The sequence below is a fragment of the Pipra filicauda genome, unplaced genomic scaffold, assembly GCF_003945595.2.
Source record: "Pipra filicauda isolate LSUMZ 115617 unplaced genomic scaffold, ASM394559v2 scaffold285_size1263560_pilon, whole genome shotgun sequence".
In the NCBI taxonomy this organism is placed as follows: domain Eukaryota; kingdom Metazoa; phylum Chordata; class Aves; order Passeriformes; family Pipridae; genus Pipra; species Pipra filicauda.
Genome location: NW_024104404.1, coordinates 451,127 through 476,611, shown reverse-complemented (window position 1 = coordinate 476,611; position 25,485 = coordinate 451,127). Strand labels below are relative to the sequence as shown.

Sequence of the window (25,485 nt, the reverse complement as noted above, 5' to 3'; positions counted from 1 at the left end):
GATTCATGGAGTTATTAACCTTCCTCTAATTGTCTTTAAAGATTCTGCTCTTAACCTCTAAATAGTTATACTGAAAAAACCCACAACAGAGCATTTAACTTGAAAAGCAAACGTGACATTTCTCTTGGACCAAGCAAGGATCAGATTGACATCTAAAAGATCTTGAAAGACTTCGGTTCAAAGTGGAGTGAGAAAGAAGGAAAATGATTTATGATGAACAGAACAATCATAAGCCTGAGATTCTGCACAAGATACAAGGACATAATCTCATGATTGTCATCCCCTCTCTTAATCTTAGTATTCAAGAATGGAAAGATATGGATCTGAAGGGTGTCTAATCCATGCCACACAGCAAGGGTTTGCCTATCCCTGCCTGATAGTACCAACCACAGACAGTGTGAACTGAACTATCTGCTGAGACACGCAGGTCACAGCTTCTCCTCAAAGTTCCAGCTGTGAAAAAACCCGAACACCAACTAAAAACAAACCAACCAACCAAAACAACCGACCCATTTTCACTTTACAAGCAACCAGTGACCAGGTCAGGGTGTGCAAGGCCAGACATGATGACCCACTGCCATCCTGCTGCTGCCAACGCTGGCAGCAGCACAGAAGTTCCTTTAAGTGCTGTATGAAGATCATCTCCAGAGCCTGGATATGAGAGCAGCTGCCTTGAACTACAAACTCCTTTTAGAGGCTTTTTTGCCCTGACCATCTCTAAATGGTAGCAGAGGCTGTGTCCGAAAGGCTCCGTTTCAGGGCCAGTGCTCTACAGCTCTTTCAGAAAGGGCTTGGATGTGGGACTGGAAGGCAGATTGAGTGAGTTTGGTGACGACACTAAGTTGGGAGGAGCTGTTGAATCCCTCGAAGGCAGAGATGTTGTTCAGAGAGATGTTGACAAACCTGAGGGCTGGGTAATCCCCAGCCATGGCAAGTTTAACGTGCGCAAGTGCTGGATTCTGCCCCTGGGACGGGGCAGCCCTGGATGCACGGACAGACCGGGGAATGAGAGGCTGGAGAGCAGCCACTGCTGTGGAAAAGGATCTGGGGGTCCTGGTGGATGACAAGCTGGATCTGAGTCACCAGAGTGTCCTGGCAGCCCGAAGGGTCACCATGTCCTGGGGGCATCAGGCCCAGCATCACCGGCCAGGCCAGGGAGGGGATTGTCCCGCCCTGCTCTGACCTGGGGTGGCCTCACCTCAAGTCCTGTGGGGTTGGAGAGTGTCCAAAGGAGGAACACAGGGATGGGGAAAGGTCTGAGGAGCAGCTGAGGGCACTTGGCTTGTTCAGCTGGAGCAGAGGAGACTGAGGGGAGACTCCTCGGGGGCTGCAGCTCCTGCCGAGGGGAGGCGGAGAGGCAGGGACTGAGCTCTGCTCTGGGACCAGGGACAGGACCCAGGGAAGGGCTGGAGCTGTGCCAGGGGGTTGGGATGGATCTCAGGGAAAGGTTCTTCCCCCACAGGGTGCTGGGGCACTGCCCAGGCTCCCCAGGGCAGTGGGCACGGCCCCAAGGCTGCCAGAGCTCCAGGAGTGTTGGACAACGCTCTGAGGGCCAGGGTGGGATTGTTGGGGTGTCCTGGGCAGGACCAGTGGTTGGGTTGGATAGTCCTCGTGGGTCACTTCCATCCCAGGACATTCCATGATTCTAAGTGTTTCCCTGCTCCTGTGTTCAGCTCCAGGGGTTTGCTCTGTCTTCGTTTTTGTGAAGGAACAAGACCTGATGCCCAACTCCCTCTCATCTGAACAAAACACAGCTCCATGGGCAAGACAGAAACTGTGGCACACTTTGGTCCAGGACAGCCTGCCACCCCTCAATGGACTAGAAGACAACGTTTGCATGTCACAGAACCCCTCAAAAGCTTTGCATTCAGAAAAGCACCATATTGGGAACAATCTCTGGAGGATCCTGTTAGTCTCCCCTATCCACAACTGCCTGGGAAATCACCACAACTACCTGGGAAATCAGAGTTTTCAACGCTCTGCAAAAGTATTTATGTTTTCTACTTGACTGCAGAGGTTTGAGGGCAAGCAAAGCTTTCTATTAGAGCTCCTTGGACCTGCCAACCACAGTGCAGGCAAACCACAAAAGTGCTTTTCAATATCAAAAATCCCCCCCAACAGAAAGAACAGTTTTACTAAAAAGAGCACAAACTGGGAACAGAAAGGCAAATTACAGGTTTGTCTGGTAACAACTAGCATTTATTCACCCTTCAGCAAGATCTTTATCACCTACTTGTTTTTTTAATTAAACAGACCAATGAGAAAGGTAAGAAACAGCGGAAGTTTCTTGCCTGTTGTTTGTTTGCTGAGCAGTGTTCCCATTTCTGACACACACTTCAGGCCTGTATCTCTTGCTACAATCACACTATATTACTATATAATTTCTCATGCTTTAAGTAACCACTGAAGATTGTCTTAGTTGTGGAAGGAAGGGAGGAGTAGAAGTGCATAAGCACATGAGGCTCATTTGCTTTAAAAAAAACCCTGCTTTGTTTCCTCCTCAGTCTATTTTATCATAACAACATTTGCTTTTGGCAGAGCGGCTGAACCTCACAAATATTGTGAGGGGAAGGGACACGTTGAAACAGTTTTTAACAGACTGATTAAAGGCTGAGTGCACACATCTAAATAAAAAACAAATCAATAAAGCTAAATGTTCAGCAAATTCCTCGATTTGTGCAAAAGAGGGAACGAGGAGACACAAATACAAAAAACCCTCATGGAGGTGAGTCAGTCCTCACCTTTATTGCTACTATTACACTGCATCTGCTAAGAATAATCATGTTTCAAACAAGGAATAAAAAGAAACCACATATAAGAGGTAATACAGGTATATTTAGTATTTGTTTGACTCACTCAACTTCATCTAGTCCCTTTAAACACTAAAATATTTTATGTGGACTTTTTTCCTTGAAAACCAAATAAAGAAAAATAACATAATTCACAATAAGATTCCCTTCAGCTTTTCTATTTCTGCTTTTATTCATGTCTGTCCTAGTGGTTGATATTTGCCAGTATAACATATTATTATGTGGGTTTTTTTAATTACTGAAGACTCTCTAGTAGCTCAATAGTGGTAAATACTCACAGAAAGCAAGTATGGAACAAACTGCCTCGGGAGCTTTTCCACAATCCTAGAGCATTTCCTGACAGATTTGCATCAATACTCACCTACACAGACCTTCATCATTTGATTTCAGGGTTCTAGTGTGCACCTTCATCTCTTAAGCAATAAAATCAGAGGAATAGGAACAAACAATGCTCTGTCTACTGTGTGAAATAATAACTTTCAAACCTTGGATCAATCTGTGGGTTAAGCAAGGACATTTTCAGCATACTTTGGTAATAGAAAGAACTTTTCACCTGATGTAAGGAGTTTGTTTTAGAACAACTGGTTTGCAAGCCCAGCCAGATCTGCAATGCCTGCTATAAACAGGATGCAGGCTGCACACTCTGCTCCAAAATGCACCAGCAGAAAGGCAGATAATCCACACACCCAGAGAGACACCCATGGATCTGCTCCCTCTGTACTTCCTAACACTGCCAGTGGATATCAAGGATATGAGATGTGGACTCGTGTTCAGTGCAAAATTCTGTGCCTATTCATAAGCAGAACCCAGTTTTTGTTGTTTTGTTGGGTTTTTTTTCGAGCCAACTGAATGTTCCCTCCCAGTATCAACTGAGCTCTACAACTGTTGTTAAAAGGAGACTCGAAACTAAGAGTTCTAAGTGGCTTCAGTTCTTTAAACAGTTTCACTGGGAGCTGAATATTTTGAAAACAACTCCGGGGAGGGCAAAAAAAAAATAGTAGAAGTAGAAGCTCCATTAAGAGAGATCTTATTTTCAATTCAGGAGATTTATACACCTCCCAGAATTTCCATACATAATGGACTTGATGCAGGAACAAGCCATATATTCAGAAAGTGGTTTATGTTTGTTTTTAATATGTGAATGCAAGAATGATCACACCTGGACAGACAGATCAGGACAGGCCTGTCTGGCCTTGTACTCTGTGGCAGTAACTAGTGGCAGATGCCTCAAGAAGAACAAGGTAAAGATGCAGCCCTAAGTCAGACTGCCTTGCAGACACTCAGCTGCACAGGAGCCAGAGAGAGTATTTTGGCTTTTGGGACACCCTGTTGCCCCTGTTTCTTTCAAGAATCATCTAGGGGTTTTTAAAAGCCCATTTAAAATTTTTTGCATTCACCACATTCTCTGGCAAACACAGAAATAAACCTTGAATTTAGATTATTGTATAAAAGTAAACCTCTTTATTTTGAAGGTGTCATTTACTAATCTCATGTGTTGCCTATTTAGAATAGACAGAAATTTTTTTTCCACTATTTTTCCTTGCCACAAGTGATTTTACAGATCTGTCACACCACTCCCTCATCATCTGTTTTCCAGTCTGAAGAGTTCCAGTCTGATTTAATGACAATTTTGCCAATTTGCTGATAATCTCATACCTTCCTCTGTTGTTGAAATATAAGGGAATGAGACAGAAGACTCTCAACTTGTTCTTACATCCATTAATATACTGAAAATTAGGGGAACTGGCTGTTAAAAGAAGAAAACCTCCTTACCACTGGGTGGCTTGGGCCGTGGAGGGACATTTTTCTTGGGTGGTAACGCTGGTGTGTCTGATTTGCTTTTGAAAGGGTCATCTGAAAATCCCACCCCTCCAAAAGAGGAGGCAAAGGGGTCAGGAGCTGCTGACTACAGGAGAAAAAAAGAAAAGAGAAAGGATGTGAGCACGCTGGCAAACCTGTGGTTTCATGAAGCTGCAAGTTAACTCAAGTAAAAGCATTAATTTCAAAAAACTAAGATTCCCAGAATCATCAGTGGTGTAAAAGGTCAGTGACAGAGGTGCTAAGATTTCATTAACGTTCAAAATAACTTATGTTCTCATCACATAATTACTTTTAGAACTTTTAGTCCCAGCAAAAAGCTGATGAAAAAAATAAAAGGAAGTAAAACTCTACTTTTTTTTTACTATTTGGCAGTGAACAGTCACACCACAGTCTAACCTCCACTCTGATAAACAGAATCATGGAAGAACCTGGAAAAACACCACAGAATGGGGAGCTTTATCCCAGGCTTTTCTGAAGTTACACACAGCTGTGGCAAAAGCTCAGGGAAAATCCCAAAAGCATGTTTTTAATGCTTCCTAAATTCAGTTGGTTTTTCTGAAGGACTCTCCTATGGGATAAGAAGGGCACAAAAACGATGCCATGCAGGGAAATTTCTCATTGTGAAATGAAGAAAGAGGGATTTGGGGAGCAAAGGTAAAAACTGTAGTCAAACCTTGGCTAAAATTTCTACCTCAAGCCAGACACATCAATATTGGTAAAGGCTGTTGCCACCTAGTGGAGAGTTAAAACCCTCCCCAAAATAGTATGAAAAGCTAGAAAAAACCCCATGAAATGTAATTAGTCCAGGTGATATGATAATCTATTTTATTTTTAACATTTACATAACTCTACAATTTTCAAGTATTGCTATGGAACTAACAGAAGGAGCTGGGCACTGCTGGAAACTGTAAATTCCAAACTCCACCTCAGGAAGGTAACAGCAATTTCTAATTATCCATTTTTTTTTTGTTTCAGGTGAGTCCTGAACCTTTCTCTTCGTCTGCTATTTAAAATGAACAGAAACTTAAAACATGGGAAAGGCTGACTGACTGTTAAGAGTGGAGTGAGTTTACACTAAGGTTAGTTTTACATATATTTAGTGTGCTTGGTTAATGGTTGGACTTGATGATCTTAGAGGTCTTTTCCAACCTTAGTGATTCTATGGTAAGTTTAGGAACAAGTCAGGATACTATAATTCTACGAAGTAACCAAGAAGCAGATTCCAGGACTTGGAGGAAGTATATGGAATAGATGAATACTCTTCTTACCAGTTAACACTAGGAGTTAATTTCTTTTTTATTTTTTTTTAAATTTTAATTTTTAATTTCTTTTGCTCATCTGCTGTATGAAAATGTTTGTGAAAAGTTGATTTATCCCTACTGAGTCTGCCAGTCTTGGTTTAAGACTTTGCCATATCTGACTTGGATGGAAAATGTTTTGTTGAGTAACTGGTGAGGCTGATTGGAAAAAAAAGGAACAGAACTGGGTTGTCAGCTGAAAAGTTACAACCATATCACACATTTCAAATAAATATCTGTACATACATTTTTAAAAGGACAGTTGCTTTCCTGGTAACCTTTACCTTTGACATCTGACTGAAGTCTGCAAATCCCTCCCCACTACTGAAAGCACCACTTCCAAATGGATCCAGTGTTCCAAATGGATCTGAAACAGATGCAGGGAGAAAGAAGTCATTTGGAACAATACTTAGGAATGACAAAGAATTGGTGCTGCCAATGAAGTACAAAACTGGGCAGGTGACTAAAACACACCTGTATTTTGACCTGCCATGAGATGTTACAAGAGAATTCCATAAGACAATAGGTTTTGTACCAGTTGTTTGGAGGGGAAAAAAAAAAGAAAAGAAGAAAAAACTGAAATATATGGTGTCACAAAGACTTAGTCTTATAATCCATAGCAGGACCATGATGCTTTTTGCCAACAGTTCACAAGACTCTCTATTTTCAACTCCTATATTTGATTCTTCTTTCATAAAAAGATACCTCCTTATTCATCTGCATGAGAAAATGTTTTCTTCTTACCTGGACCTTTTGAAGAGATACTGGAAGACGTAAAAGGATCAGTGCTTTCAAAAGGGTCAGGCTAAATAAGAACAGATATACATAATTATTGTTCTGCTGTACTGTGCACTTGCCTTTTTATGCATATAAAAAATCACAATTATTTCCAATTTCAGATCACTCTGTTGGGTGGAAGTAGAGTAGGATAAAATCAACTGATTATCTGAAATTTGGCTATTGATAGCCTTGAACAAAACACCAAGGACCTACAAGTGAAAAGGGCATCCCACTGAAATACAACCTTAGTTACCAGGGCAAAAGATGAAAACACATCCAGAAGTGTCCAGTCTTTAAGCAACAGCAATATTCAAGGCAGGCATTTCTATTATTATTAATCCAGAGTCTGCATACTGCTTGTTTTTAAAGAGATGGTGTTTACAGCTGCTCTTCAGTTTGACAAGTTGTACTTTTATCCAAGTACAATCCTATCCTGCAAGACAAACTACCCTCCCACTGAAACTGGAACACTGTCCTAACTCTTGGGTGGCAACAGTCAGAGAATTGCATAAGAGGGAGGGAAAGAATAATAAAAATAAACCAAAAAATCTATCACCTCTAAACAAGCACACACATGTGCATCCAGACAGGTTCAGAACTTTGACTATATATATTTATATATATCTATATATGTATTATCTCACTCTAACTGTGATTTAACAAGTGTGTTCTGTGCAGTCCTTCCACTGTCCTGGCTCCAATGTCTGCTGGGGGCTCTGGAATTCTTTAGCCAGAGCAGTTCCTCAATTCCATTCACTGTGTGACTGCACAAACCAGTGGAATGGAGGGAATGCTGGGAATTAGTGGGTGATGGTGGCTTGAAATTCCCAACAGAGAGGAAAAATATCCACCTTACTGCACCTCATTATCATGGAACCAGAGAGAACACTGCTGATTGCCTCAACAACACATACTTCAATTTTAAGAGTAAAATTAATATTTCACCAGTTAGGAGAAAAAAGTATTTTCTGTTATGTCACTCCTTTTAGCTTTCAGACAACAAGCCTGTCAATAGTAAAGAAATCTATTAAGTGTAGATTTAAAAATGACTGACCTTTGAGGGTAAAGCAGGGGGTTTTGTGAATGGATCTGAGGTAAATGGGTCGCTCTTCACTGGCTTCTTGAAGAAATCCTCAGGGGCAGAACTCCGAAATGGGTCACTCTCCTTAAAGGGATCACCTCCAAAGGGATCTAAAAGGAGCAAGAAAAGGTAAATATTCTTTATTTCATTCTGTATTTCCCCTCATGCTCACTGATTTTTTAGAAGCACCTCCAGAGAGCTCTCCAAAGAGGAGATTTGCTGAGTTTGAATTACACAGTTCTCATTAACATCCTGAGCCTGAAGGCACAAACCTCTCAGGTTTCTCTGTTCCCACATGCAACCCAAAAACCTGAAGCCAGTGAAAACCTGGGAAATCTTTGTGTTTGGCTACAAATTGTTTCAACCACACAAATTGTGTCCTGTCCTCCAAAGGGTTCTTACCTGCTGGAGCAGGTGGCTGTTCTGCAAAAGGATCATGCTGGAATGGGTCACCTATGCAGAACAGAAAAATAATTTTATTAAAATAGTTTTTAATATATTGTATTATTTATATATAATATATCATATATAGTATATATAATTACATAATATTTTATATATTGTTTTATCCATTACATATAATTATATTTATACATTATATATATTTAAATTTATACATAATATGTTATATATCTATACATTATATATTTTTATTCATATATAATGTTATATATTTATATATTATATATAATTATATTCATATACAATGTTTTATATTATATATAATTATATTTATATATAATATGTTATATATTTTTATATTATATATAATTATATTTATATATAATATGTTATATATTTATATATTATATATAATTATATTTATATATAATATGTTATATATTTATATATTATATATAATTATATTTATATATAATATGTTATATATTTATATATTATATAATTATATTTATATAATTATATTTATATAAAAATGTTATGTATTTATATTATATATTTATAATATGTTATATTATATAAAAATATAAATAGATATGATATATATTATATATAATATTTATATATAATATATTATATATTTATATATGTTTATATATATTTTTATATATAGTTTTATCCACTATTTAGCACGATGATAACAGTTTGTGAAAACATCATTTACTCAACAATTGAAGATCTTTAAGGTCACTTACTGCCTTTGAAGGGGTCTGCTCCCTTAAATGGATCAGATTTGAAAGGATCTTCTGACTGGAATGGGTCTGTGTGCAATTCTTGTGTATTATTGGTAAACATCAAGGCTTTGTTCTTAAATGGATCATCCTAAAAATTAAGAGGAAAAACATCACAGCAACTCTACCAGGATGAAAATGCTCAGTTGGCACAGAATTTCTTCTAAATGGGTATCTCAGTTCCTGTTTAACCATCTCAAAAATTCCCTTCTCAAGAAGTTTCTGAATACATGATTTCCAAGTAGAAGTCATCACACACTGGAAGGAAACACGTAGCCCAGGGCTACAAAGACCATCAAAAGATAACAGTGTAATGTAACAATTAAAGGTTAAACTGTGGCCCAAATTAAAATGGTCAATTCTCAAACACTTAAATAATGAAAACAAATCAACCCCCAACCATCACAGTGGCAAAAAAAATTCCTCCCCCACGTTATTTTACAGCTCAGCTTCAGGTAAGACACTTATTCAAAAGATTTTATGGACTATTTGTGGACTACAAATACAAGGGATTACTACTGAGTGGTCATGCTCTAGATTGCTCCTTGTTAACTCATTCTTGAGCTTCTTGTTAACTCATTCTTGAGCTTCTTTTTAACTCATTCTTGAGCTTCTTGTTAACTCCTTCTTGAGCTTTTTAACTCCTTCTTGAGCTTCTTTTTAACTCCTTCTTGAGCTTCTTTTTAACTCCTTCTTGAGCTTCTTGTTAACTCCTTCTTGAGCTTCTTGTTAACTCATTCTTGAGCTACTTGTTAACTCCTTCTTGAGCTTCTTTTTAACTCATTCTTGAGCTTCTTTTTAACTCATTCTTGAGCTTCTTTTTAACTCATTCTTACAGCTCCAAGCAGTGATTTCCCATGACAAAGCCCTTCATGTAGGAAGAGTCACTCCAACATTTTGATGACAGAAAAGTTTCTCACCAGAGCCCAAATGTAACTTTGTCAAGTTGCAAAAAATCTCCTGCAGGAACAAGCAGCAAACTCAAGTTCTGAGACCTCTTCAGGACATTAATTTGGGTTGGTTTGGGTCTGCTTTGGGGGTCTCTGATGAAACCAGCCCTTGCCATGTTTGCCCTGTACAGCACTTCCAGGGAAAACCAGAGCCATCCCATCCCAAAATAAGGAATACCCAGCAACAACTACCCCCAACAGCAGAGACAGCACTCCTTTCATCCCTTTCCAAGGTGCAAATGAAAACATCTTAATTAATACTTCTCAGAACAGCAGGGAGGGAGCTGGGGAGAGGAGGAAGAGGAAGAAAGAATTGAGAAACAGGAAAGGGGCACAATGGTTTTAAAAAAATTCCTATGAACATCCACTGGTGTTTTCTTCCAGTAAGTGATTCGGAGGTTTTGCAAGTAAGAGAAACATCTGGAAGTCTCCAGTGGAAATTAAATATAATATTATGCAAGCCATGCAAACAGAGAAACTTAGCAGTGAAGTGTTTTAAGGCCACGTTTTTCAATGTATTGTTGTTTTTAATCTTCTTTTGAGCAGTTTGTTTTTACAGACCAAGTTGAAAGCGAGGCATTAAAACAGCAATGCCTGCTGAATATTTACTATCCATGACATATATTTAACCTCATACTAAACCCACAGCAAATACTGTGCTTACAAGGGCTCTGGAAAACAAGTTTCCCTAATGAGGAAGCAGAATCAAGCAACTATGCAACTTTTATATTTAAGAGAAGAAACAGGCTCTAAAAAGAATGAAAATTCTTGTGATTTAGAGGATTATTTAATATCTAAATCAACAATAGATACCCAATAGAAATGGACTGGAAAAATCTTGAAGAACCTGAAGGATCTTATGATTTGGAAAAAATACTGATTAAAAGAAAACATAATAAACGAGATAAATGGTGCTGGAATTATTGAAGCAGAAGAGAACCATCCATGTATTTTGGGAAGGGAACAATATGTGATAAACACAGCTCACTGCAAAAGAGAAATTTGTAGAGCTTCTTTAGGAAATAAGAAGGAAATAGATGGTTAAAGGGAACTGGACAATGTGCAAGAACAAACAAAACACCTGAACTGGAAATAAAGTCCCACCTCCCCCCTGAGACTGAACATGTGACAGGTGACAAAATAAAAGGACCTTTTCTTTTTGGTTCCACAATCACAGTTTGCTTACACATCCACACTGTTACAGTTACACAGGCACAAAATCCCAGCACGAGATCTAACAAAAGGCTCAAAAATCAGTTTTTCCACCAGCATCAAAGCCTTGCTGGGATCTGCTGATGCACCAAAACCCAACTACTCCACATTAAGTGCAAGTCACAAGTTTCATTATTGCCAAATACACTAAGCAACAGTAATTTTTTTTACCATAGTTCCATAATTGCTTCTTTCTGTCTGTCCAAGGCCTTCACTCATATCTGCTAAATTGGTCAGGCTGCCCCCGTGGATCCCATTGAGAGCTTCATTGTATTCCTCTATGCTCTTGTTGACTTCCTGGTGGCTCTCTTGCAGTTGGGAAAGTTTGCTTCTTGCCTGAGAAGGAAAATTCTCATTAAACACTGTTGCCAGACAGTTGCATTTCCCCCCTCACCAGAATTGAATTTTTTCCTGACTCAGACTGGCAATAAACCAGCCAAAAAAAAAAAAAAAAAAAGGCTTATTTCATGAGCCACCACTTGTTTTCTCTTCTAAAAATAAATCTTCCCAGGTGATGTTCAACCCAGCCTTTCAAGAATTGTATAAACCACAGTGAATACCTGGTTTATTTCTTCCTGTGTTGATTTTAAAGATTTGATTATTGTTTCAAGCTGCACTTTTCCAGCCTGGATACTCTGCTCTAGCTGAGTCTCTTCCTGCTGCAGGCGATTCAGCTCTGCTTTTGCTCTGTTAAGGTCATCTTCCTGTAATTTTAAATCTGATTCCTGAGACTGAATCTGCATTTTTAGTGATGAAATCTGAAAAAAAGTGAAATTTGAAATAAATGTTAACTTATTAAATTACGAATTTATAACATAAATAACAGGAAGTTGTACAGCAACCTACCAATTGCTAAGGAAAATAGTTAGAACTTAACATGAAGAAATTTGTGCTGCTTCTGATGTTGCACAAAATCCATGATAAAAGCACAATCAATAAAACCAAGAAATACTATTTTAAATCACAGAAATACCACATTAATTACACAGGTAATTAACAGGTGTTTCTTAGACCAGGTTTTCAGAACCTGGTTCCTTTTCCATTCAAACATTTATCAAGGAGCATGAAGTTGATTTTTAACTCTGGTAAGAGTTTAAATGAACAGAGTTGCTTATACACTTCTTTTTTCAACACTTTCTCACACAATGTTACAGAGTTTCTACCTTAAGGTAACCTGCTATTTCCATTGGCAATTGTATCTCCCTGAAAACCCACTTTTAACTCAACACTTGTGACCTTCAGGGCTTCAAACCCTGCACCAGTGCCATGGACTGTCTCTGATGCTTTTCAACTGCCTTATTAGGTCGAATAAATGTTTTCTATATTCTCAGAACAACAACAGTTTCTGTAGAAAGGGCCCCTTGGAGATCATCTGCCTCAACCACCACAATGAGAGGTATTCAGGGGAGCAAAACCCTTTCTTGGACCTCTGTATTTGTGTGGAAATTGCCATTTACGGTCAAAAGGAACAGAGAAAGCAAGTTTTTTCATTAAATAAATAGAATTTCCTTCAACAGAAGACAAAACCACCGTTGGGCATGTCCAGAATTAACACACACTCACCACCTGGGTTTCTTCCTGGCATTTCTGCCTGACATCATTGAGCATATCCTTCAGCTTGGCTTTCTGCTGGTCCATCTCATCCAGCCTGTCCTGGGCATCTTGTTTCTGAGCCTCCAGCTCTTGCAAGGTACTTGTCTCCCTGTCTAAGTCATTCTGCAGTTCCTGAGGAAAATCCCACAGTTTGGAGCTTACATTTAGCTGCTGCCTCAAGGAATGATCAGGTTTTGCAAAACCCCAAAGATTTTCTAGGCCCCTGCAGCTGTTTTATTTCTGCAGGAACTTGTATGAGACAGCAGGAAATAAATCAGTGCACGTGGCATTGAGTTATATCCTGATTATCAAAACCAATACTCTTGAATAATGTTTTCCTAAATTACAGTCTTAGTTAAGCACTAAAAAAAAAAACCTTTCAAATTGTTCACATATCATCTTTGCATTAATCAGCATCAGATGAAAACATTTCTGATGGAGAACAAGAAAATAAAATTCTTTCTGTAAGTCAGAGGAAAATCCCATGAAAGAAAGGAAGACTTGCCCAGCAGCAACATAAACACATGAAAAATGCTTAATTCCCATATATTATTTGGATTAAAATGAAAGCTGCTAAGGATAAACAGAAGATTTTACCTGAACTTCATTGGTTTTCTGTCTGATTGATTCTTCCTTTTCCCTAATGTCCTGCTCTAGTGAATACTTTTCTCTGTCAGATAAACAAGCACATGTATTTATTATTAGTTAAATAATACAACACACACAAAAATCAATTAAATATTATTCTGGAAACACCACGTAGCTAAAAAAGCCAGCACATATTCTCATTTATCTTTTTAAAGGAGTAAAGGTTTATATGCATCAATTATTCTTTGAAAAATACTATCTGTGGCCATAATCAATGCCCTGAAGTCACCTGGTAGAATCCAAGCTGGCTTTGCATAACTGTAAGATATCAGTGGGAGATCTGTCACCAATTCCAGTGACAAATAATTCTAAAATGGCTAAAAGAAAACAAAAGTAACTGACACCTCAGTACTACAGACTTGTTTGATTATTGTTCAAGATTTTGCTAACAATCCACAACTTCACCTCTGCAGCTGAGCGATTTCTTGGCTAATATCATCCAGCTCCTTCACTCCTGTGAATTCTCCTGATCCAACAGAACTTGCACTGTCCTGTTAAGAATGAAACAGTCAATTAAAATGTTGGGTGGTAACAGAAGCTCCTCCTTTCCAAAGGCTGAGGACAGAGGTGGGATATGAAATCCTCGTGATATGAGTTTGCAAAGTGCTGTGAGACACACCAAATTATTGTGCAACAAGCAGGAACATGCCAAGCAATTCTACCTGAGGGACAGGAGAACTGGCTCTGGGGCTGTTTCACAGACAGGAGAGTTGGGACACACAGCAGTGAGAGGACATGCACAATGGCAACAAATAAACTGCAGGCTATGGGAGAATTCAAATTAAAATTCAAAACCTAAAGCCCAGCTCTGTTACAGGGAACTCCAGGACAGCAGATTGTAATGTCAGTCTTCTTGAGCCCTGCCACAAAGTCATGGCAAGTTCTGCAATTATTCAGGTCATTTCTGCACCCATTCAGGGGTAGATCAGGGAAGATGCAGAGGGCACCCCTTGTCTTTTAGATAAGACCATCAGAAGTTATTAAGAAAGGATCTCAGCACTAGGTACAAAATTGGTTATTACTATAAAAAGGACTGCTCTAAAAAAACCCCCTGCAATGGAGTAAAAACTGCAGCACTGAACTCCCTGTTAGCATGAAAAAACAGGAGACCTACAATTTTTAAATAGCATTTTAAAAAGAAGAAAGTACAGTTTGTTTGCTTCGCTCACTTTGAGGTTGCTGTGATAACCACAGAAAGCTTGGCTTTATTAAACATAAACTAAATAAGAACTTAATAAATCAAAATCAGCAGACTAAAAGGTGACATTTTTGTAGAAACAACAGGTGAGTATACAGTTTAAATAATTAAATTAAATTTAATTTAATTAAGTCCTCATTTAGGGTGATCATTTCTTTTGTAACATGCCATTGTGTCATCGTAAATAAAAAATAATCCAGACTAATTCTTCAAGGTAGCAACTCAAAAGCTTCTAATATCACTTTGATTTTGTCAGGCCAGATAGAGATTTGCTGAGAGACCTGCACTGAATGCTGGATAGGGTCACAGGAAGGTGTCACCCAACATGACTATGAAAGAAGTTAAAATGAGCTGCTGCTTTGCTTAGGATAAGAACCACTTAACTAAGCTCACTAAGCTCAGTTTATTTCATGTTATGCTCAGCTAAATACACATTAGGTGGAAAAAAATTAGCATTAGTTGGAAATAATGGGAAGCTTAAAGATGTATTTACTGCTCATAATTTCAGAGAACTAATCCATGAGTAACTTCAACTGTTCCTGTCCCAGAAACTTCCTGGCAGAGCAATTGTTGAGGGAATAAATATCAGCAGGTCAGCAGGCAGTGCTGGGCCCTTCACACTGCTGTGACATCCCCTCGTGCCAAGGGCAAGTGGCACAGAACTCAAGAGCAGAGACAGGCAAAGGTGGAGAAATAAAACCAGGTTTTGGAGTCAGCAGCATCAGACACAAAAAAAAAATGGGCATTCCTTTGGGTGTCACAGTTACTCACACGCCGCATGTCTGAGAGGGCTGAGATCTCAGTTCCTACAGGGGTCAAGTAACCTGACAGAGTCTACAGAGAAAGGATACAGGAGAAACCTTAAAAGGACCACAGCAACAGCAACAGTTAAGTTAGTTAGAGCTCCAAAAGGTTTCTGGTTAGGGAAAGCAAAAAAAAAAAAAAGTAAAGAAAAATACAGTGTAGCTTATAGAAAAGAGGAAGGTATTGACAGGACAGAGTGTTTATTCATCTCATTTTCAGAAATATAGCGTGGAGGAAAGGAATAAAGCAGAGTTTAGCAAAGGCTCAGATGCTCCTGTCAAGTGGTGTTAGCAGTGATGGATGCAGGAGTGTGGACTGGCATGATTCAAGGGATGAATCCCAGAAACTAGGAAGTCACCACCCTTCATTAGCCATTAAAAAATTTGACATTTCTACAGAGGAATTTGGTGCTGATCACAGTCAGGGACAGGATACTCAACCAGCTTTTAATATTTACTGTTACGAGTTCCCCAAAGTTAAAATTATAGAGAGAGATAATATATAAATATATACATCTATATTATAATTTATATATTGTTAAAATAAAAATATTTTTAAAATTTAAAAAATTAAGAAAAAAACCAGTCTATGACAAAGGATTATTTTTCATGCTAGACTTTTTTCAGCATTATGACTCCTTTTATGGAATAGTTTATTCTATGGAATATTTTACTGCATTTTTCTTTACTCACAGTCTTAGTTGTTAGAAATTTACATTTATTTTCAAATGTTAAAGAAATTTGTAAGAGAAGGTAGGAAAAAAATATTGGCAATTCTTTACCAAGATATCTAAAAAAAAAAATGTACAAAATTCCTATTTAAACCCCATTTCAAAGCACGTAAATTCAGCGTTATCCACAAATAATCAGTGACTTACCTGGATGGGAGTGTTCCTCTCTGTGGGAGGGATCATCTCTGGGGATAACACCTGGGGAGGATCAATCCCTTTGCTGACCTTCTGTTGAATGAGATACATGGCAAGTGCAAACTGGTCTTTGCTGAGCTTCCCCATCTGCCTCGTGTCTGCCAAAGCCCTGGTAAAAAAACAGATCACCCTTATAAACAAAAAAAAATCTTATTTCTCCTCTACCAAAAAGCCCCAAATACACATATACATGTAATTTCCTTTTGATTCATCCTCAGCAGAGCTTGCTTATTCTAGTGAGAGTTCCATAAACAGAGCAGGATTTTATTAGACATGTTTAACTGAATGGAGCAGTGTTGCTCTGAGAAAATATTTAAAGCACTAGAACTTCAAAAGACAATCACAGTTCACAGACTGACCTATTTCCCCCCCTCCCAGAAAAGCAAAGGGAGTATTGATTTCTCCCTTAATTTTCCACATATTGCAGTATGGTAACAGGACATGTGGAAGAGGTTGGGTTTTTGGGTTGTTTCTGGGGGTTTTTTTAATGTTAGGACCACAATTCTGGCTGGATAAATAATTACAAAAACACACCTGCTAGGGAATTCTTACCATATATGTGCTAGGAGACTCTGAGACAGACCTGAATGCATAAAAATGTCCTTTACTTCTTGGCCACTCACAAACCCATCCATGTCTGTGTCCGTTTTTAAGAAAATCTCATCGTATCTCACTTTTTCAGCCATGGGGACCACCCAGTTCACAGCTGGCTAAAAAAAGCAAAGGGGGACATTTCAAAAGCAGAAAACCAGCCTTTATTATCAACACCCTGAGCAGATACATCCCCCAGAGCTGGATGTGCTGAACATCCTGCACAATAACTATTTTCACTGCATGGTTTAATTTTGTACTCTTTATCTGAATAAAACACTGATAAACAGCTCTCCATCAGCTGAACAGCATTAATTCTTTGGAAATACAGATCCAACTAGGCATATTAAGTCTTCATGCTAAGAACAGGAGATTTAGAAGGTAGATTAATGACTTCTTTGGTATTAGAGACATGAGTAAAACCTTTCCATGGTCTCACTTTCTATGTAAAGTGAGAATTCCCCCCTAAGATTTGCCACCTCATGGTCACTCTGATTACAATTCACTTGTTCTTCTTCTGTTCTTCCAAGTCTGATTAATGGTTTCTTTGGCATTAAATTCCTTAAATTGGGAATTAAATTTCTTTGGTATTCCATTCTTCCAAGTCTGAACAATGATTTCTTTGGTATTAAATTCCTTAAATTGGGAATTAAATTTCTTTGGTATTCCATTCTTCCAAGCCTGACCAACGTTTCTTTGGTATTAAATTCCTTTTTTATTATTCGTTGGCAATAAATTCCTTAAATTTGGTATTAAATTTCTTTGGGATTCCATTCTTCCAAGCCTGACCAGTGATTTCTTTGGTATTAAATTCCCTTTTATATTATTCATTGGCATTAAATTCCTTTTCTATTATTCATTGGCAATAAATTCCTTAATTTTGGTATTCCATTCTTCCAAGCCTGACCAACATTTCTTTGGTATTAAATTCCTTTTCTATTATTCATTGGCAATAAATTCCTTAATTTTGGTATTCCATTCTTCCAAGCCTGACCAACATTTCTTTGGTATTAAATTCCTTTTCTATTATTCGTTGGCAATAAATTCCTTAAATTTGGTATTAAATTTCTTTGGGATTCCATTCTTCCAAGCCTGACCAGTGATTTCTTTGGTACTAAATTCCTTTCATATTATTTGTTGGCATTAAATTCTTTAAATTTGCTATTAAATTTCACCACCCCCCCCCCAAATCCCCCAAATCCCCCAAACCCAAGCGCTGCCACGAGGCAGAAATCAAAGAGCAGGTTTGTTTTTTCCTGCAGCTCCCTGACCCAAAGAAAGCAAAGGCAGGTGAGTACCTGTGCCTGTTTGATGCTGTGCTTGGGGGACAGGCTCCCCGTGCTGTTCAGGCTGTTGACACTGCCGTGGGAGGGGGTGGAACGGAGGCTGTCCTTGGGGGGGGGGCTTGCAGGGAGAACAGGAACTGCTCCAGGGAACACGGGCATCTTCTTTCTTTTGGAAGGTGGTATGAGAGAAGGGGGCAATTGTGAAGGGACTGACTCTTTCTCAAGAGCTCTATAAACCAAATGCATTGCCTGCAAAGGCAAAAAGGTCAGATAACATTCACAATTAGCAGGGGAAAAAAGCAACAAGATCTTCCAGTGTCAGTCATTTGCATCATAGTAAAACAAAGGCTGTAAGATTAGAGATGTAAAGCAGAACAGATCGTTTTGGAGGTAATTCCAACAAGTTTAATCTTGATGACATAGGCAAGAGTCAGTGGATGGATTTGAGGAAGATCATTTAATAGCTCTGTGTGAACAAGGCAGATTAGAACAGTGAACTGTAGCAGAGAAAGCTGCAAAGCTCTTGAGAAAAAAAAATGAGCTGTTTGCTCTGCCAGACAGACTGGGCTGTGAATTGAGAATTTAAAACAACCTACCACAGCAAATTCATCCTTGTCCAGGTGACCATCTTTATCAATATCACTGAGATCCCAGACCTGCAGCAATTAAGATAAAGAAATGATTTAGAGAGCAAGTTACATTTTGGGCATTCATCAAATTAACATGCCCTCTAAAGACTCTTAATAGGTTTTGGGGAAGATCATATTAGTTACATTAAACTATCTAAACACTCTCTGCAGAAACAGACTGGATTAGAGTTTTCTGGCCAGTGTGAATCAACGCTGGCTCTAACAAATTCTGGCTGCAACACAGGCAGGTTTTTCATCTTTCTGTGGTGCAATTAAGGAGTCATCAAGCTGAGTAAAAGCATTCAGAGGTGGTTTCCAGAACTGTCCAGAGGATGTGGGGTTAGCAGATCATCCAAATGTCTTGTAAGAAAGTTAAAATATTTTAGAAAACTCAATACATTTCTAATTCCTATCCCATTCCTAGTTTTTTTACTGATAACTAAAACCATGTGCAGCTCCCTCTGGCCCCCTGAATTTTCTGTGGGAGAGAATTTAAGCATTTCTCAGCTTCAGTTCATTATCAGGTCAGGTACACTCAATGAAACTTGTACAAGATTTAGAGGGACACAAAACCTTGTGGACTCCAACACTCAGCTACCAACTAGTTAAACCATCAATATAACCTGGGACAGCAGAGTGCACAGAAAGCCAAGCCTAAGGCTCAACTGTCTGAACTCCACTTTATCACTGCACAAATTTAAGCTCCTTGATTAGTCCTTTGCCCATTTCCTCAGTCCTTTATCTCGTCCACAAACTTTTCTAGGAGAGGCAAAAGCTTCCTGAATTTCTACTGTGACAATAACAAGATGAAACCCAAAGCCTTTCAAGACTCAGTACTTCACAATATTCCAGTACAGAATTAAAACAAGGCATACTTAGACTTTGTAGATAATACAGAGAAAGAGGCAGTTCTTCCTGAAGAGATATAAGGATGTAACACAGATACAGCTCTTGCATAGAATGAATTCATTCCCAGGCATATAAATATGCAAAGCATTAAAGAATGTGTTTGAAATGGGAGCAGAAAAATACTTTCAGGTTTGCTTCCCTGGCAAATATGCAATGGATGCACCAAAATCAGATCTTGGAAAAAAAACAACTTGACAATTTGCCGGGTACAATAAATGAGGATGTTCTGAGGTGTTCTCCTGTACCCAACAGTGGATGGATTTAATGGGATGTCTAATAACCCCTATTTGTAAAAATGACAAAACACTGGAATATAATGTTATAAAAGCTAATATTATAAAAGTTTAGAAAAGCTTTTTCTTGCTTTTAAACAACCAAAATCAAAATTTCCAGCTCTTAAAATGAACAGAGAGATAATTAAGCCAATCTACTCCAGGGCTGAAATTACTACTACTATTCTTATTTCTAAGTGGAAGACTGCAGAGACCTAATGCTCTTGCTTGATAGCATGCAATCAATGCAGAATCTCAGCCAAAACCTGATCTGTTTTGATAAATTCCATATAAATATTTCACACTGCAAACTATGAGAAGTTAAACAGAGACCAGGAAAATTTAAACAGCACACTTACCCTTCCGAGGATATCAAGAGGTAGCTTTGAATTCATCAGTACTGGTTTTACTTTGTCTCCTGAAAGTAAACCATTTACTGGCAAAAGGCTTTCAAAAATACCATCAAACTTTGCTTTTTCTTCCACCTAGTTGGTAAGAAATAGTCTGAATAAGTAAAAAAGTGTGCCTGTGTGAGTGTTGAAAATGAGATCTTGCAAGAAATTAAGGTTGGTCAGTGATGTGTTCATCCTAAATTTCCAAACTTTCTTGCAAGTGCCACGGTGCTGAATTTCAATGTAAACCCCTGGAGAGACATTTAAGAGCCTAATTTCAAAGCTAAGGTTATTTTATAACCTTCCATGACAGATTTTACCACGCAGCAGTCAAGATGTGTTTCTGTTTTAAAGAAACTTTGATAAACTCTGGAGAACTAAAACCTCTTCTTCCCACTTTGAAGTACAACACGTAAGTACAAAAAAATAATCAGCATTACAAGTTATTTTATTAAATTTCTACCTTTTGGAAACGTTTGCATTTGAAAATTAACTAAACACAAATACATATATGCATCAAAGGTTACATGTAATATATATCATTGGGGAAAAAAAAGTATCACTGAATACTAACTAGAATATAGGAACTCGAGCTTTAAATTAATAATTCAGGATGGATTTGGTGAAATACTTTGCTGTTCTCAGTGGGGTTCCTTTATACAAACAATGAAAGTGCCTAATTGTAGGATTCTGGAAGAAATCCAGGCAGAAGATTAAAATTCATTGTGTCTTAAAAACATCACAGCTGGGGTTGTCAAAGGGTGGTTTAATACTTATTACACATGTAAAACTACACCTCAATATTCTCTATTGTGCACAAGCCTGCACAGAAAGGGGGGATTTTTGAAACAGAAAATACACTGGATACAAAATTCTCTCACTGAGAGAAAATTGCACACAAGGAAAAGATTCACTTTTAAAGAATGGATGTAACGTGTTGTCTTTTACACTTACCCTGACAGCCCAGTGAGTCTCTGTTGAAGGGGGTGTGATCAGCAAAGGACTGCTACTGTCATGCTAAAAAAATGGAGAATCTTATTTATATGTATATTTATATATATAAATACACAGATTTCTGTCTCTAATCCTTACTAATTGTTTTAAGAGGTGGTTATAGACATGAAGCTTAACTACACTGAGAGAAAGAGGCTGTACCTAAATAAAAGTCACACTCATTTATACTATTACAGCACTTGGATGAGGACATTTATTGGTGCATTAGATACCCAAACACACAACAAAGAGGTTCTGCAGCAGCTACTGCAGGCAAAGCTGCAGCTGTGCCTTTTACTGCCCATCCTGCTGACCCAGCCCCAAAATAACTTTATTTTCTTCCTTTTTTTTTAGAGTTCAGCCACACCAGCTTCCTGCCCCAGCTGAGCAGAGTTAAACTTGCAAATCCCACTGAGGACAAGAGGACTGTGGCAGTGTCCTTAAGGAACACTTTGCCATCAGCCTGCAGCCCCAGAACCACCACAGCAGATCATTCCAGTGCTCCATCTGAAGCCTTAGTTCCCATATAACACATCCACACGTTTGGGTGGACATTACTCACGAATTTAGGAGGTGGCACAGTCAAGTTGAGGCTGCTCATGTTGACGTCGTGGCCGTTCTGGGCGCAGGCCACGAGGCGCAGAGCGACGTAGAAACCCTGCAAAGAGCCCAGTTCAAACCAGTCCAGAGCAGGCAAAACAGCCCATTTGTGATTTTTATTAGCACTGTCCACGTGCAACTCAGTAAACTGTGGATGTGCAGCCCCACAGTGACAACTACCCCACTGCTTTTAAAGGTGAGCTGTGAAAAATTTTACAATAACGGGCAGAAAATTGGAAGTTCAATTTTACAAAGGGTTCTCCCATAACTGAACTTCAACGTTCTTAAAAATTAATAATGTTTAAAAAAAATTTATCAGTATCTACAAGTAACTTGCTATTTGATATTCCAAGCCATTTTTAGTAATGCTGGTTAGATCCTTACATGCAAGAATGTTCTTCTAAAATAAATCTTAAAATCGTATTTTGTATTTGTGACTTGGTGACTGTGTATGTACATATCATACACACTGATTCTTTACAAAACAAAAGAGAGACAGAAAATGAGATCCAAACTTCTCCAGCAGCCTCACTGAGTAATACACTTAGATATGAGAAGTGCTGGGGAAAAAACTCATCTTGTCAACAAAAACTTAATTCAAAAAAAGCCAAGGATAACTATTATTGGTATCAGGGTTTGCTTGAAGCAAGGCTAATCTGTGAAAGGTAACACAGCAGGTCTACAGGAACATTTCATTTACCTGTTTATCTAAGTATCCTTTCCCCTCTGGGTCAGCCAAATCCCATATCTGTGGAGATACAAAATAAAAGCCCTTGTGAATTTAAAATAAAACTCAGCTCCACAGTTCATACTGTGTGTCTTCTTGAAATGTTCATTCAGCTTTCAAGTTCTGACACAATGTTATTTCACTGTCAAGTTAACAACAGAAATGTTACACAAAAGATAATTTTTCCTTGTAGATTTGTCCTTTCACTTAAAAAGGTGTACAGACAATTATTGCATTATCCAATTCCTTCAACTTACTTTTCCAAGGATGATATCAGAGAGACCAGATTTTTTAAGAAACAGAGCAGCTTCACTTGCCCCAACTCTCCCCGTGTATGTTGGATCTACCTGAAAGAAAAAAATTAACATTTAACTGAAGCATGACCTGTGAAAGCAGAGATGAGAAATGCAGTGTCTCTAGGTCAGGAGGAGTTACACAAAGTGCATCAGCAGGAAGAATTTAGCACTGCAATGGGGAAAGGAAAGAGAGGAAAATCTTGGGGAAGAGGAAACTGCACTTTATTTTTGCTTTTCTTCTTTTAAGAACGTACCTGTTTGTAGTAAGTTTCGTATATTGGGTTCCCAGTAGAAAACTGAAACATAAGGAAGAAACCAGAATGAACAGCAATCACAACTGACAGGAAAAAGGTATTGCACCTTGTGTATTCCTTCAACAAAAAAATCTAAAATAGGGTGTTAGTTTGCTGTCATCCAAACCAGAGACTTGAAATTTAAGTGTGGATAATGGTGATCCCACAAAACCTGCAGCCAACAGGCTCCTGTCACCCCCTAGAACTTCTCCTTGACCAGCATTCCAACTTCTACTCACACTTTTAATCAACAACTACATGGAAATAAGGTTTTTGTAGAACAGCTCTGAACTATTTGCCAAAGTACTTCAGATCTCAGTATGAGAACTGCTGATAACAAAGGCCCAGTTTTGAACCCAATGCTGACCTGAGTCCCCCCTGCACTGTAAATATCCTTATGGAATGTTTTCAGCAGGCAATTATACACACACACACACACAGCCCTGTGCCTGTGATTATGCGTTTTCAGGACTAGGATCTTAAACTGAAACGGAGTAAAACAAAAAATAAACAGAAAGAAGAGTGAACTGACAACGCCACAATTCCCTGACAACGCTGTTGGGGGATTTCAAACCACATCATACCAGAGCAGCAGACCCAAGGGAGGCCCTGCCTTTCCAGGGGGCTGAACAAGTAGATTGTTGACATTCTTGCTGACATTCCAAGCAGATGGGAATTGAAATGCCAAAAGAGGCAGAATCCCCCAAACCCATCTTCTCACTTGCCTCCTCCAACAGCCCCAGGAGTTCACATGCAGGTTATCCCTCCACACTGTTCTCCAGCCTCGATGCCAACAGCAAAACCAACCCAGGCAAAACAAGTTAAAGGCCTTAAAGAACAATCAACAAAACCACAACCCCACAAACAGTTTAATAAGCAAAATGCTGAGATGTCACAACACCCCAAAGCCTGCCTGAGACAACCACTCTGCACCTCCAGGCCACCAGTCAGACACCTGACAAAGGAGTATTTCCCACTAACTCCCATCACTGGGATGTCACCTCCCAAATGCCACCTGCTTCCTTGTCATCCCTATGATTTTCCAGATGTTCTGCCCACTCTGAGTGGAAGGAAGGCAGAAACATGACAAAAGAAAAGGCCAATAAAATTTTATTTGACACCAAGAGAACCTTGCTGTGAATTTACAATAAACATGACGAATATTAAGTGTAAGGAGCTATCTGAAATAACTAAACCCTCCAACTGAGCACAAGCAAACACTGACTCTTTGAGGATTAACAGCTCTATTTGGATAGAAAAATCCTGCATTTTCAGAACAGTTTCCTAAGGATCTTAAATGTGCTTCACTTCTACCCATCCACAAAATAAGCTGCTGCATTCTCTAATGTCAGCAAACCTCTGGAAGCTCCAGCTCTTCCTGAAGGTGGACAGGATTTCAGAAGAATGCCTGGACCATAACTCATAAATCTGACTATTCTTTCTGCTGACATGTAAACATCCAGCATAGCTAAGCACTGTGTTCCTGTCCAAGCAGGAAACACATCATTCAGAGAAAAGGTAGAAGTAGGAAATAGTCTGTCCCAGTCTGAATCCAACCCAGCATGTTTTAGCCAACTATCACCAAACTTTGTACCTCTTGTTTATCAGAGAGCTCAGAGAAGAGGGTCAAACACCAACTACAAGCTCCTCTAACTGATTTGACGAGTTACCCAGAGTGTGCAGAGACTGGATTTGTACCAAGAGACAGAGCAAACCACTCCAGCAGCAGCACTGAATGATCTCATCCCATCACCAGACATCCCTGTCACCCTCATTTGGGATTGTCAGCCATGACATGGAGCTGAGTTACCTGACAGAGGTGGCAGGAATCCAGGGTGATGGGCTTCCATGCTGTGAAGTTTCTCCAACAGGAAAATATTCCCCCAAGTGCTGCTGGAAAGCCCTTCAGCCCTCGATCCCCTATTTGCAGAATTTTCCAAGGATCCAGCCTCTCTGGCTGATTTACCCAAATGACTGCACCTCTGTGATGAACCAGACCAGACAAAATGGGTTCAAGTGATAAAAATAGCACAGCTCTCTATCTACCCGTCACCACACGTGACGACACCGCTATCATTCAGGAGGATTCTGCAATTTGGTGACATCTGCTGATGCAGGACCTGCCCAAGGCTGTCAGCCCTGGCAACCAGAGACAAACACTGTGAAGAGTTTGCAGTTGGTGATGTC

The 25,485-nt window shown here is 39.0% G+C and overlaps 1 protein-coding gene across 4 annotated transcripts in view; it reads right to left on the bottom strand.

Moving 5' to 3' along the window:
* EPS15L1 (epidermal growth factor receptor pathway substrate 15 like 1) overlaps nt 1-25,485 on the bottom strand; it is a 49,683-nt gene that overhangs the window by 21,240 nt on the left and 2,958 nt on the right. For 2 of the 4 annotated variants that reach the window (XM_027724484.2, XM_027724487.2), the window contains exons 2-23: nt 23,260-23,301; nt 22,967-23,056; nt 22,683-22,730; nt 21,945-22,040; nt 21,344-21,406; nt 20,357-20,482; nt 18,784-18,843; nt 18,200-18,436; nt 16,863-17,020; nt 16,263-16,419; nt 15,353-15,415; nt 13,789-13,874; nt 13,333-13,405; nt 12,706-12,867; nt 11,703-11,900; nt 11,314-11,478; nt 8,945-9,071; nt 8,193-8,243; nt 7,764-7,900; nt 6,674-6,734; nt 6,214-6,296; nt 4,584-4,716 (exon numbers count right to left, since the gene is read on the bottom strand). In XM_027724484.2, coding sequence (XP_027580285.1) covers nt 4,584-4,716; nt 6,214-6,296; nt 6,674-6,734; nt 7,764-7,900; nt 8,193-8,243; nt 8,945-9,071; nt 11,314-11,478; nt 11,703-11,900; nt 12,706-12,867; nt 13,333-13,405; nt 13,789-13,874; nt 15,353-15,415; nt 16,263-16,419; nt 16,863-17,020; nt 18,200-18,436; nt 18,784-18,843; nt 20,357-20,482; nt 21,344-21,406; nt 21,945-22,040; nt 22,683-22,730; nt 22,967-23,056; nt 23,260-23,301 — 2,416 coding nt within the window. Of the gene's footprint in view, nt 1-4,583; nt 4,717-6,213; nt 6,297-6,673; nt 6,735-7,763; nt 7,901-8,192; nt 8,244-8,944; nt 9,072-11,313; nt 11,479-11,702; nt 11,901-12,705; nt 12,868-13,332; nt 13,406-13,788; nt 13,875-15,352; nt 15,416-16,262; nt 16,420-16,862; nt 17,021-18,199; nt 18,437-18,783; nt 18,844-20,356; nt 20,483-21,343; nt 21,407-21,944; nt 22,041-22,682; nt 22,731-22,966; nt 23,057-23,259; nt 23,302-25,485 lie in introns of those variants that run through there. The other 2 variants (XM_027724485.2, XM_027724488.2) reach the window with 2 other exon arrangements.